The sequence below is a fragment of the Camelus bactrianus genome, chromosome 23 (genome assembly GCF_048773025.1).
Source record: "Camelus bactrianus isolate YW-2024 breed Bactrian camel chromosome 23, ASM4877302v1, whole genome shotgun sequence".
NCBI lineage: Eukaryota > Metazoa > Chordata > Mammalia > Artiodactyla > Camelidae > Camelus > Camelus bactrianus.
Genome location: NC_133561.1, coordinates 12008706 through 12022939, shown reverse-complemented (window position 1 = coordinate 12022939; position 14234 = coordinate 12008706). Strand labels below are relative to the sequence as shown.

At 47.3% G+C, this 14234-nt stretch overlaps 1 protein-coding gene across 3 annotated transcripts in view; it reads right to left on the bottom strand.

Annotated features, from left to right (window-relative positions):
- TGFB2 (transforming growth factor beta 2) overlaps nt 1–14234 on the bottom strand; it is a 79199-nt gene that overhangs the window by 20320 nt on the left and 44645 nt on the right. For all 3 annotated transcript variants that reach the window (XM_010974013.3, XM_010974011.3, XM_010974012.3), the window contains one exon: nt 8711–8874. In XM_010974013.3, coding sequence (XP_010972315.1) covers nt 8711–8874 — 164 coding nt within the window. The remainder of the gene's footprint in view (nt 1–8710; nt 8875–14234) is intronic.

Below are 14234 nucleotides of genomic sequence, written 5' to 3'. Positions count from 1 at the left end.
CCTTCTAATTCTGCTCTGATTTGATGCTAACAAACACACACACACACTTAGGCAACAAACTTCCAGTCCCCTTTTCCTTCCTCCTGGCTGCCAATCACACATGTGACCTAAACTGTAATTCAAGTCCCTGCTTCCATTCAGCTGCACACTTTAATTTAGGGGGTGTGACCATAAAGCAATGAGTCTAAAATAACAAATAAAGAGCCTGTTTTTTCTACAGTGTTTATGGGTTGCCCAAGAATATCAGTTTCATTAATTTATTACACAATTTTTTTTACCTCCATGGTTATTATTCACTTAACCAGAATTAGCTCTGAATAAATAGCAGAAAATGGGTAGATAGCCACATTTCTTCCTTCATAAGCAGTTTCACAAATATCTTTAAAATGAACCTAGTGGAATTTCCAAATCCAAGTAAATGATGTTTCTCAAGAGTCCCCTGATGGTGTCACACACTTATTTCTACAACATTCCTTGTACTTAGATCTTACTTAGAATTTTTTTCTTCGATTTATTCGAACACGTTCACTGAGCTCTGTCTATGCACCCGGTGCTGCTCCAGGAGTTTATCTCTAGAGGTGGAGTCAAGACCATCAACAAGATGACGATGGAGGGGAGACCAGGTACAGCCTGTGACCAAGAGCACAGTGGAGAACAGGGATGGGAAGTGTCAGGAAGAGGGGGGACCCTGAGATGTCAGACCGGGTGGCCATGAAGGTCTCTGAGCAGGTGACATTCAAGGAAAGATCTGAAGGAACGAAGGGAGGGAGGCTTCTGTAATGCAACTGCAGGTGGAGGATCAGCAGTCACAGGCATTAGGAGGCGGTGAGCACAGGGTGTCCGAGGAGCAGCAAAGAGGCCAGGATGGCGGAGACCCCTGAGTGTGGGAAGTCACGGCTCGGGGGGCGGGCGAGTGAGCTATAGGTCAGGGATGGCCCCACAGTGCACAAGGAGGCCTTTGGCTGTCTTGCAGAGTGAGGTGAGAAGCCGCTCCAGGGTTTTGAATAGGGCATTTGGATCTGACCAACATCTTGGCAGAGGTCACCCTAACTGCTGTGTTGCAAACAGCCTCTAAGGAGGCCAGGGTGCAAAGAGCGAGCCTAGCTAGGAGGCCACTGCAAAAGCCCAAGCGAGACACAAGAAGCCCAGAGGACAAGGGTCATTGCAGCAGAGATGTGAGAAGTGGTTAGATGTCTAGCTTTTAAAAACTGCCATCAGATGGGAAAGTCAACTTAATTACTTTTTATCTTCCTCTTCGCTAGAACTTTGGCAGTTTTCAAAAATCAACAGTATCTTTTGAAAATCCAGCTCTGTCCCCAGTGGAGGAATTCTGAATTATGTGTTTGTGGGCTCTGAACACAGTTCTAGAGCAAAAGTTCCCCAAAAAGATTCTGTTTTCTGCTGCTATCAGGAAATAAACATATATCCTCTTTTGGAACAATTTTTGCCCCAGTGGAGGTTATGGAGAAGTTGGCACACATTTACAATGTGGAAAAAAAAAAAAGCTGCTACAATCAATCCAGGAAGCATGTCTCAAGACTACACCTGTGAAGCAGGGCGAGGTAGTCGGGGGCAGGGGATGAGGTAAAAAGACATCCCCACTGGGGTCCGTCACACTGTAATCATTTCTCAAAAAGCAAAGCCAGACAGACCACAGCCCCAGCTCACCTTGGGTGCCCTTCGAGCTTTCGTAAAGCAAACACACAGAGCGCTAACACGGCACTGTTACCCACAGCTCTGCTCTGCTCCACTGATGATCGAGAAACAGGTCAGACGAGACCTCGTCCACCCAGAGGAGATGACTGACATCATCAGGGAGGAGTCTTGCAATCACAGACCCACTCGAGGGGAACGGTAAACCAGGCCCTAGATGACAAGCAAAACCCCGATGAGACTAATCCACTCCGGACGTAGCCAGCGTGCCTGACACTCGGCAGCTGTGCTCGCCTCGCAGCAGCTCATCAGACAAGAACTGTTATCTCTGGTTGATGATGAAAAACTGAGGCTCAGGGAGATGAGGGATTTGTAAGATCAGAGGGCCAATAAATAACAAAGGTGAAAGGTGAACCCAGGGCTGACCGGCTGCAACGTTCCTCTTCATCCCTACTCCGAGCTACTCACCAGCAGCCGAATGACACCACCTCAGGCAGGATGAGTTGAAACTATTATTTATGGAGGCCAGGAAGCTCACGCCTCGGATGGTCACTGCAAACCCAGGACCCACAGCACGAGGCGCTGAGATGAGGTTTCATCATTAAGAGATTTTGAGCAGATGGTAAATTTAAGAGATTGTTTCTTACAAAAGGTCAAAGTCAATGCTTTGGAAACTATAATAATAATCATAATAGTAACCACCGAGTGGACTGAGATTGTGCTGGGAGTTTCCATGCATCGTCTCCATGCCTTACAAAATCCTTGCCCAGTAGGTGCATTTATCCACGTTTTAGAGATACGGAAATCATCTCAGTGATGTGATTGCCTCAAACTCCCCCAAGGGGCAAAGCCACACCTGGAACCCACACTGGCCCAGCTCCTCCACCAGTAGGGTAAAGTCGTCAAGAGCATGGCCTTTGGGGCCAGACTGCCTGGGTTCAAATCCTGGCTCGGCCTCTTCCTAGCTGTAAAGCCTCGGCAAAGTTCTCAACCTCTCTGTGCCTCAGTTTCCTTATTTGAAAACTGGAGATAGTAATAGTAATCACCTTACAGGGTCATTATAAGGATTAAATGTATCAGTCTGTATAAAGCACTTAAAATAGCGCCCAGCTCACAGGAAGCACTGCATGTTTAGTGATAATTATCAACAGTTACTGCATCACCTTACGCAAAAAGAACATAGAATTATCCGTGACAATTGCACAACTATTACCATTTCTCTGCCCATTCCAGTGGGAAGGACTACTGTTCACACCACTTTTGGGGTCCTGTCTGCTCACAAGGTTACCAGACTCTGGGTAACGTCATAACCTAATGCAAACGGTAACGATCCAATTTCCTTATGAGGCAAGCATGACATTCGATCAGTTTGCAAAAACCTGAGATATTAATAGCCTTGTGCAAACAAAGTGTTTATTATACCTCATGGCTTTTTTTTTTTTAATGGGTTACTATTCGGTGTGTGTCTCCAACACGGCGCCAGAGCTAGGATCAGTGTTAAGGGGATTGTATGCTGTAAAATTCTGTACAACAGGAGCACAGTATAACTTTCTTTTTTTCAGTAGCACTCATTTAACAGACAGTCAGTTTTTTTGGCTGACCTCTTTATATTTTACACACCCTTGGGCAATATGAGAAATGAAGCTGAACTCTGTGTGCGTTTGTGTGTGCACGCATGCACACACAAGTGCACACGAGCACGCGCATGTGTCTGGGGTTAGGAAAAGGGTGCAGTTGTCATTAACCCTATCAGCGCCGTGGTCCTCGCAATGCCAGGAACCTCACCCTTCACTCTGCAGCTCTAGAGTCCTTTAAAAAGCAGGCCAAGGCCATCCACCTTGAATTTTAACCGTAAAGCCTCAGGAGCGTCCACAGTTCAACATCTTCGGCGGAGCTGAGATATATTGTCTGTTAAAAGTGGCTGGTGATTCGTTCCTCCCCACTGAAAGCTTTGTTGACTTATTTTGCTCCATAAACATCAATTCACCCTTTCACCCTCAAATCTGAAAAATCATTTCCTATTCACTACACAGCTTGAAGCCAAAGATAAACGGATATAAATGACTTAGGATTTAGCCGCTGTTTGTTACATCCTTGGGAGTGGTCTCTGAAGATGAGATTTCATCACAGTGGACAAGCTGGCTACTGTCTGAGTACAAATTCAACCAGGCATTCAAGTCCAAGGACCAGAGAAAGAGGTCAGAAAAAGCAGGAGGGCAGATTTTATTTTCCTCTCTCACTGAAGCACTGATGGAGTGCTCTGTGGGAGGTGGGGGGGAGGTTCCCTTGTAAAGGCAAATGTGACTTCAACAGAAGTTGGATGCCCTTTCTCTACAAAAATGAACTATGCCATTGCTCCTTCTATGGCCACAGTCAGGAAATCTAAGGTTCCTCTGAGACCCACTGCAATCATTTCATCCCAGCACCTTTATCTTCTCCTGATGAACAGGGAACCATCAGCAGACTGTACTCTCCCAAGCTACCTGGCACCAACATCTGTGGCCTCACACCCACCCCACATGAGAAAGTGACATCTTCCTCCTGACACTTTATGATGTACGAGCTCAGTACCTCCCGTGACCTCCCAGGAAGTTATTCTGCATGAATTTTTAGGGGTCTGAAGATAATAAATTAATCTCAAAATAACCTGCAACTGAATGAGACCAATTCACGCAGAGCAATGCTCTGCTCGTTCTGGGCTGAGTCTTTAAGAGGAACGGCAGCTTCTGCTTTGGACCCCTGAGCCTCATGTAAAAAGTCTGACTACTCTTCTGGGAAGACCACTTGGATACCTCCTGAAACTATGTGGAGAGGAGGAGATGCTCAGTCATCCCATCCAAGCTCCAAGCTTATGAACAAAATCATCCTAGGTCCTCCAGACCAGCCCAGTTGCCACCTGAATGCCACCAGGTGACCCTGGTCAGAGCCTCATGGAGCAGAAGAACAATTCCTGCCCAAGTTTCTGACTCCCTAAAAATTGAGAGACATAATAAAATGGTTGTTATCTGAGGCCATGAAATTTGGGGGGTAAGTTTATCATACAGTGACTAGATCACTGAAACAGTTACAAAGGTACAAATCTTATTATCCTAGAGTTGGTAAAGTTTGGAATGAGCACTAAATGTGCAAGGGTGTAGGTTGGTGGGAGGAAGCTGGAAATAGCTGAGAGCTCCCAGGTCCTCTGAGGTCAGCACCCCTAAACATAAGTATTCTTTGTCCCATGTGGGGTCCCTTAAATAAGGTAGTAATTACTCAGGGCTTCATTTCTTCGCTTGTAACGCTGGGGACTTACCTCCCTCCAAGACGGCAGGTACCCTTGCTCTTGTTGGTGACATTCAATTGAAGAAGACTCCCATTTCCTATTTTTCCCCTCTCATAACTCTGGGCATGATTTTAATCATAAATTCAAGTGCAACGTAATCAAAGAAAGATAGATTCAATTTTCCAAAAGGGCTGAGAACTATACTAAATACTGCAGATTTGCAAGTATTCCCTGAGCACTGGGGTTTTATCTGAATGTAGTTCAGCAAAGGCTGCCTTTGGTATAAATCTCTAAAAATACAGTAAGAGTCACTCCTACTTGGAAAAATTTCAGTTTTCATCTTTTTTTTCCCCTCTGTCCCTTCATATCAGAAGGCTTTATCTTTTTCCTGTTCCCTCTGATGTGGGTGTACGTCTGAAGTCACACCCTGATCACACCAGTCAATGTGATGCAGAGTCTGCTAACAGAAGTCAGAGGTAGCAGAGGACAGTCGAGTTTTATATTACCGCCATTCATCAACATTCCGACAGACTATTCTATAAAGAGGAGAAGAGTGAAGTCCCCTTGCCAAACTAAACATGACTTCCACAGAAGCTTGGGTGTCCTGACCCTCCCAGGCTGGGAGAGTCAACAGATGCACAGCTCTGGACAAGACTAACTCTGAACTCACAGAAATGCTGTCTTTGGTCTTTCCAGCCTGGTATTCTAATCCTGGACAGAGTACCTATATACATTTTATGGGACAGAATGGCTCCAGAATCTTGGAATATGCCTTCAATCTGTGATTCCCAATGGAGAATGGAGAAGGATCACATCTGAATGATGAGGAGAGCTTTTTTTTAAACCACATCTGCCTAAAGGCAAATCTTTCCCTCGAATCGGAATCTCCTGGAAAGGACCCTTGGGCAGTCCTTGCAGGAGCTCCCCAAGGGCTTTCACAGGCGCAGGAGTGAGCACACGCGCGCGTGCACGCATACACAAACACACACGCATTTTCTCTCCCTGTTTAAAATCAGTGTCTTGAAGAATCCTAATAAATCATCCGTACAACCATCTAAACACCCTGGGAACCTATCTGTAGTCATCCTACCCTTCCTCCTCTAGGAAGTGCACTGGGAACTATGTGTCAAGTGACACAGTAATCAAAGGGCATCGAGACACTTCTGAGGCTTTGTTCTTCTGAACAGTCGAGCTCTCTAAATAGCTAAAGATCTGCCCATTTATGCACCAAGTGTTTTATTTTTCAAACTAACATTTCAGCAATTTGGGATACAAAACTCCCTAGTATTTTACTGCATGTGTTCAGTTTCCTGAATACAATTTAGGCTCATCTGCATAATTCAAGGCCCTTACCATAAGCATCAGTTTCTGTCCTGGGACTGGAAGGCGGAGTGTGTTACTGAAAGCTGCAAAGACTTCCAAATGCACTGGAGGCAAGTAGAACGTTGGAGAATAACAAGCCAAAAATGGGACTCCAAATAAGGGGGCAACAAGCAGATGTCAGAAGCCAGGGAGGGTGCCACAGAGATAAAGAGGGAGTTAACCATAAACAGGATAAGATGAAGGAAAACTGTCCATAACAGGCATCGCATTCTGTGATTTGATCTTCTGGGCTGGCATCACGGGGCTGCACAGGCAAACATCTCAAGTCTAAAAGGTCATCGACTCTAGTTAGAGTGTCTTCCTCCAGCCCTCCTTCTAAGTCAGTCTTTAATTTCTTGTGGTCCTAGAGAGGGCCAAAGGCTGCCTTTCCGGTGAGTCAGCTGTGTGTGTGCCCTGCGCCTTCTGTTAGGAGGCTCAGGGATCTCTCTGACTTAACTTCCTGGACCCTGGCTGTGTTTCAAGAGGTTGGATTGCGGCAGAGCTGAGCTCCAGAGAGATAAGGCGTTGTTATTCTTCCTTATTTTCCTCTAAAACTACCCCCTTCCGGAGTCCCGTGGTCAGTGTCAGTGAACTAGCCCAGTTCACACTCTGCATAAAATAAGCTTCCACTGTGGGCTGTATCTTTCCCAGCTGGGGGACTTTCATTGATACAGAGCTTGCTGTTCTTGTCATGGGGCGGCCAGGGCTGCAGTAACTTCTGGGATGATACACACCCACTAAGAACTCAGTAAGGTCTGCTAAATTACCAGCCTCCAGGGACAGATCCCCTCCCGGAAATGAGACGGCCTTTGGGAGGAAGACAGACCACTAGTAATCCGCTATCAGAGGCCACTCCTCGGATCATAAGGTCAGAAGCCAAAGAATAACAGTGATTTAGCAGCTTACGTTACAGACAACAAAACCTCAGAGAACTTGCCTTCAATTTACTGAAGTCATGTAATTGAAACAGGGCCAGAGAACCATCTCTGATGCTGTCGTCTGTACAGAGAGGCATATGAGACAGATTTAATTGAAAAAGAAGAAAAGAGAGGACATGGAATCGGGTTTTGGTTTTTATTTTTTAAATCCCCTTGCAATAATTCTGCCTACCTATGATCAAGATGTTTTTTCAGAGAACTCAATCATTGCTTTCCCTCCAAATATCACCCCACCCTCTGGCTGGCCTGGTTTTGCTTATTTTTCTACTATTCTGGATGCTATTGAGGCAAAGAAGTAGGGAAGGATTTGCTATGAACAGCAAGTGTGGGAGTCAGAGCCGAGAACTTGTACCCCAGCCCCACCACTTCCCAGCTGTGTGACCCCGGCCAAGTGGCTTCATTTCTCTGTGACTCAGCATATTCCTCTGTAAAAAGGAGAAAGAATACAGCAGTGGGAAGAATACTTGAAATGAGTGAAGGTGGTCAAAAGGTACAGAGTTCCAGTTAGAAGATGCGTGAGTCCTGGGGATGTAACGGGCAGCAGGCTGACTACAGCTAATAACACTGTATTGAGTATCTGAAAGATAAGAAGGTAAACCACCTAAAGCTCTCATTAGAAATGAAGATTCTGCGCTACATTCTGCACATTCTGATTTAGTATGTCTGGGGTAGGGCCTGAGATTCTGCATTCTTCACAGCTCCTAAGTGACGTTCATGCTGTTGCCCAGTAGCCCACTTGAGTAACAAGCTGTTAAGAACAGCTCTCAAATCTCAGTAACTCAGCACTGCATCACCATCACCATCGCCATTATTCTCATCCTCATCCTCATCTTTATCCTCATCCTCATCCTCATCCTCATCTTTTGACACAGCGGCTCAGCAATGGTACTGAGGAGGTGAGACGTCAGGGCTGCCTGAAATAACGGAGGACGGGGTAAACCAAGGATGTGCATTTGGTGGGGGCTGGAGGTGGGAAAAGGTGGGTAGAATCAGAGAGGAAAAGGAGGTAGGGTGAGGTTAATGAAGAGACAAGAGGTAGCAAAGAGAGGAAGAAAAGGGCATGAAAAAGACGGGGAGAGAGAAGACGACAGGAAGGATGAGATGAGGGAAGTAAAGGAGGAAGGGAGTGGCCATTGGATGAGAAAACAAAGGTAGCCACCTTCTCTCCTTGGGGTGGGATTGGCCCTACATTATCTGACTTTCCTGAGTGGAGGGCGGACTTCTCAACTAAAGCCCTCCCGAGGGTGGGCACTCCAGACATTCAGGCCACTGAAAAGCATGCTCAGAGCTTCCCCACTTCACTCCCAAGGCTCTTCCTTCCGGAGTGATGGAGGAATGAGCTGTCACTATGAGAGGAATAACACATGGGGGCCAACCTCACGACTGTGAGTGTAGAAAAGGTGTCTTTCAGTTCAGAACACCCAAGTCTGGGGGGAGTCTCTGACCCTCAGACTTCGAGCTGATTGTCCATGAAAACAACCCAAACAAAAGGTACCTGATACAGCTCGATCCGTTGTTCCGCGACTCTGGCCTTGGGGTTCTGTAAACGAAAGACTCTGAACTCGGCCTTCACCAAATTGGAAGCATTCTTCTCCATCGCTGAGACGTCAAATCGGACAATTCTGAAGTAGGGTCTGTAGAAAGTGGGCGGGATGGCATCTGTAAAAAGGGCAATCGTGAAAATGATTAAAATCCATTGTTCTCTCAAAAAAAAAAAAAAAAAAGACCATGCAGCATGAGATAGACTCAAGAAACCATACAGGAAATATCTACAGAATGATTTTGTTTCCAGTGGCCAAATTAATATCATTAACAATTTAACCAGAAAAAAAAATAATGTGTACTTGGTTCCAGGAGGAGCAGATTAACAGAGATTAACAAACCACTTCCAACCCCATTTGAGGGCATGAAGTTAACCCTATCCTTTGAAAGCTGATGGCATGGTGGAAAATCCTAGATGGTTATGAACTGGAACAAGTTCATGACAGTTGATGCCTGGAGAGAGCTGTCGGGCTTGCATACGCTTTAATCAGACGTGCCAAGAAAATAGCTCCTAATGGCAAGCAGTTTGCCCACGTATTTTTTTTCCTTGAAATTTTGGCAACCAAACACTCCACTCTATCCAGGTTCATGGATTGCATCTTTTTTGGCTTCAACAGTTTGGTCTTTCACACACATATGACCAAATACACCCTCTATTCAAGTTAGGGGGAGGACATCTGAATAAAAATCTGCGCATACTGGCTATACTAGGTCCAGTCTTAAAATTCTTTATTCAGTATAAATGTCCGTTGGTGGGAGGGGGTCCTAGCTAAGGAAGAGAAGGAATCAACCCAAATTCCTTCTGTTCTGAGCCATGAAAAGTACAGAGGTGCAGAGCGCACACAACAACTGCAAGTTCACGGGCTGCTAGGATTTTGCTGTTTATTTTGCAGTCGTCTGTCATTGCCTCATGCGCAACCTGAGGTTACACCCAAAGCAAAGCAAGTCCTAATTCTTTGCCCAAACTTCCTATGTGACACCCATTTTTTAAGCACCTCCATGAGGCAGACCATCGGCTACAGGTCTGTTTCTCTAAAACTCATCTAAAATCTCCTTACTTTCATCCTTCTGGAATGTTCCATCCAACTCTGGCATCTCCATTACTTTCTACCCTCTCTTTAATCATGTCGCTTCATTACAACGTAATCATTCATGGTTTTTTATGGCTCCTTACAAATGTTTCTATTACTTCAGTATTACGTTTGTTTATTTTTGTTTTCCCCCATGACATCTGAGGACTCTTGAGGACTGACCATCTTTTCCAGGTTTTTTTCTTCTCCCATGTAAGACAGGGCTCTGCACTTGTGCAGTTCACCAAATAGCCACTGTTCTCACAGTTGGTCAGCAACAGGAGTCTTGAAAGACTCAGGCATCTGGCTATTGGCAAGACTAGCTTCTTATTAAACAAATGAGCCATCCTGCCTATCTTAAAATAGAAACAAACACCTTTCGTGATTTCCTGGGAAATCCATCCCCTGACGATTATACTGAAAAAAAAAAAGGCAAAAAAAAAAAAAAAGCAAGGGATGCAGGAACACTTCCTCATCTTAAGAGCTCCGCACTTCTTCCCCTGATAGAGGCTCTCGCCCATCCCTTTCCCATGACCTGTGACTCTCATGAAACAGCTCATCAGGAAGCAGTGAATTCCAAACCACGCACTCTCAGCTCAATGACTGCTTCAAGGACTGTGTGAATTGAGGCTTTGAGCTCAGGAGTCTCAGACACAAACAACGAACAGACTCCCCCAAAATCCAAAGCATCCAGGTTTCAGGGAAAAGGACGTCTGCGCACAGATGCAGTGATGGCCCGCCCGCTGCACCACGGCTGTGAAGTCGTCGGTGGACAGTTTCAGACCAGCAAACATGCACTTGAGCAGGGAGGATGTGGGAGACCCCTCGCCCAGCAATTTGAAAAGCGAGCTTCGAGAAGAAATTGAACTTTCTTGCTGCTGGAACACGCCCAGCCCAGGGGACTGGACAGGCTGATCGGAGCCTGACCAGCTCAGCTGAAAGCAGGCCAGTTGCCCAAGCAGAGAAGCCTGGGGAGGGCTGGGGCCAGGCTCCCTGGCCTCACACACTCTCTCGTTTGGCCGGAACCTTCCACAGGCCTAGCGGCTGCATTCATCTTCACATGGCTGCCCCATTAGACAGCAGAAGCTTCAAATATGCTTGAAAAAGCGTCCCGAGAGGGCCAAGCTGCTTCAGAGCATTTCCTGTCATTAGGAAGAGTAAACACTTCCTCGGTTCCCCCCTTCCCATCAGTGGAACCCCCACAGGCCCGCTCCCCTTCCACAAACACCCATCTTTCACACCCACTCGCCCCAATCTTTTCCTTTCATCAAGTTTGTAAATAAGTGCTCTTGAGATTTATTTTTATTCTCTTCTGTGTTTATTAAACTTTGAACAAATTTTTCCCCCTTTTTGGTCTTCTGCCCACACACACGCTTGCGTTTTACAGCCGCTTCCGACCAGGAGGTCAATTTTGTTTCTCCTTCTTCTAAGCAAATCGTCCAATGATCCTGTTCAAGCCTTTCGAGCTTTGAAGGGGTGTTTGCAAATATTTATAGGAGGAGCTTGATGGTTAAGGACGGTGTTCTGTTCCACTCCCTACACACTGGCCAACAGCCTTCCTCGCCTCTGGCCATTATAACCGTTCCCCGCAGTCCCGCTGTTAGAACCGAACCGCCTGAAGATACAAGTCCAGCTATTTGGCTCTTGTTTTCTAAGTCGAAGCAGTTAACGCAGGAGGGCAAATGACTGCCCCACACCCCTCCGCCCAGCACCTCGGCTTTGGTCTTGCGACCACACTGAAGGGACCAGGCCAGCAGGTCACAGCAGCCTCTCCCAGCCCCCTGCTCCAGCACCCAAGAGTGGGAGCTCACTGGATAAAGACTGGTGACACTAAAGAACTGACTGCCACTTCCAAGGGTCGGTCCCAGCTGTCCCCTGCTGTCATCTGCTATGGGTCACCAGCCCCCTGCCTGGCTGAGGAACTCAAACCACTGGCCAAATATTTCTGCATTTGAGGGGAAAAAAAAATCACAGCAAACTGCTCGAGCCTAGCCTGTGACCCTGCTCTTAGCTCATAAAAGCTTTTGGACGCGTGGGGCGAAGAGCTGACGGCAGCCCCTCTCCACCCGGCCAGGGTGCGTGGGCTTGGCTCCCCGGCCCAGGGCTCCGGGCGGTAGGTAGGTGCTGAACAGCTCAGGCAGCCCTGAGGGGTGCATCTCTTCCCCCTGCCTTCTCCAAGAACTCGTGTCCCTATTTGGAGTGTGAGTCCCCTGGAACGCCCTCTGGAATTCCAATCCGGTTCCCATCCCATCGCCGGGTGGTCAGGTACTGGTGTTTGACCTTGGCAGCCTGCCCACACTCCTTCTGGCTCCTCTCAATTTCAGATCGACATTTTGGGGTTCAATCGAATGCATCTTCCTCCAGCCCCGTGGACTTCAGACCACCCGGCTGACTCTGCTCCTCTCCCCACCACGCCATCCCGTCTGCCTCCCTCCCAGGGAAAAGCTTGCCCGTGGAAGATTCCAGAATGTCATCCAGTGAGGGGTGTTCCCCCATCTCAACTTTGGCCACACATCACACATAAATGCAAATTAGCCCAGGGAGTCTGAGGCACCAACAAGTTGAACCACTGTCCTAAAAGGTACTGGTTGGCTGCTTGCAGGTTAGTGCTATTTAAAATAACAAGCAGGTTAGCAGAGGCTGAATCCCACTTGGGGAAAATGGACAAAGGAAAAAAAGAAAATGAGGAAATCTAGTTACTAATTTACGAAAGAGGTGGGTACAGAAAGCCTAATGATAGCCATAATCACAAGCTACTTTTACAAGCACGCTAACTTGACCTGTCATTTGTTCCAAATAATGTATTGGCTCATAGTAAGTTATCTTCCTCCCGTGGAAGCACCTTGAGGTCAGGAATCTCCACTTAGAGTTCTTCGGTTCCCCACCGCCCAGGGATGGCTTCCTGGGCGTGTGACCAAGGCAGTTGCCCTGGGTCCCAAGCTCAGAAAAACCTCACACTTGAGTTTGATGCTCTGGGGTCACCACCTTGAAGTCCTTAATCATTTCACCTTTGAATTTAGGCTTTGCACGTGAGGTCTGATGGGACAATGGAGCATGCGTGGCGGGGGTGGGGGTTGTACGGAGCCTCGCTCATGGGCTGTCCCACTCCCATCACCTACTGGCCTCCCTGTGATTGGCTCCTGGCTCCCTACCCCTTACCCCTGGCAGAGCCGGTGTCAGGCACTCACACGTGAACCATCTCGGGGCAGGGCACCGGGGCAGCTTTTACCCCCGAGGCTGGCCCCGCCTCGATGCATTCAGAGGGCATCGCAGTGGGAGGACCATCGCAGCTGGTCCTGCCATGGTCACGTGGGATGTGAACGCAGCAAGGGGCCTTTAAGGCCGTTGGAATTTTAACTCCAAATCAAAAAGTCCTAGCTGTGTGGAAATGGGAACATTATTTGGCTTTTCTGAGACTGTTTCTTCATCCATATAATGGGGTAAATAATTTCCTACCTCGTATGTATTGAATCAGGTTGTCGGGATTACATAAGGAGCAGACAGAATATTTGGGCACTGGGTGCAGCACAAAGATCCCCTCAAGAAGGCCCCTTCCTCTCCCTGTTCCCATCCCTTGGCAACAAAGCTGCCAAGTGGTCCTTGGGCCTTCCTTGAATGTCCCCAGAGACAGGACTCTCCTACCACCTTGACTTCATTAGCAGAGAAGAGGCAGAAGCCGCTGAGTGCACGGGGGCAGCTTATAAAAGACTCCGGCCACCTGTTCCTCTCCCCTGCAGAGAGGAGCCACAGTCACCTCGGTCCTCAGAGCCCCCACCACCATGCTTTCACATTTCACCTGTTCCCCGAAACCCTGACCATCAGAAAGGCCGACCTGAGAATTCTGCCTTCCCGCCAAACATCTCTGCATCAAGTCACCCCACCTCCCACTGTGACAATGCTCATATCAGGACCACGTAACAAACAAGTTAGTGAGAAACGAAACCCGAGGGAAGTCTTGCGACATCGCTGATATGCGATGAGCTCTGACAGAGCCTGTGGATTTGGGGCCTGAAAGAAACACCCCAAGGATGTCCAGAGCTCAGCCTTTAGGGAGGCAACGCTTTAATCATCTCTCTGTTATTTATTCCCTCCTAGGTGGTTTACATCACAAAATTGGCAGGAGAATAAAGTGTGTGACAGACATTGGAATCTTGGGTCGAGAATTGCTGGGTATTTGTTGTATTTGCTAAAGCAATGGTTCTGGAAGTGCGGTCTTAGACCCAGGGCATCTGCCTCACCTGGGAACCTGCAATAAATGCAGATTAGCCAGAGGAGGCTAATGCATCGTCGAGGTTGAAGAATCACTGTACTGAAAGGTACTGGTTGACTGCCAGCTGGTGAGACCAGTGCTATAACAACAAGCAGATTAGTAGGGGCCAGAGAAGAGAAAGAAAGAGAACTTAGTTT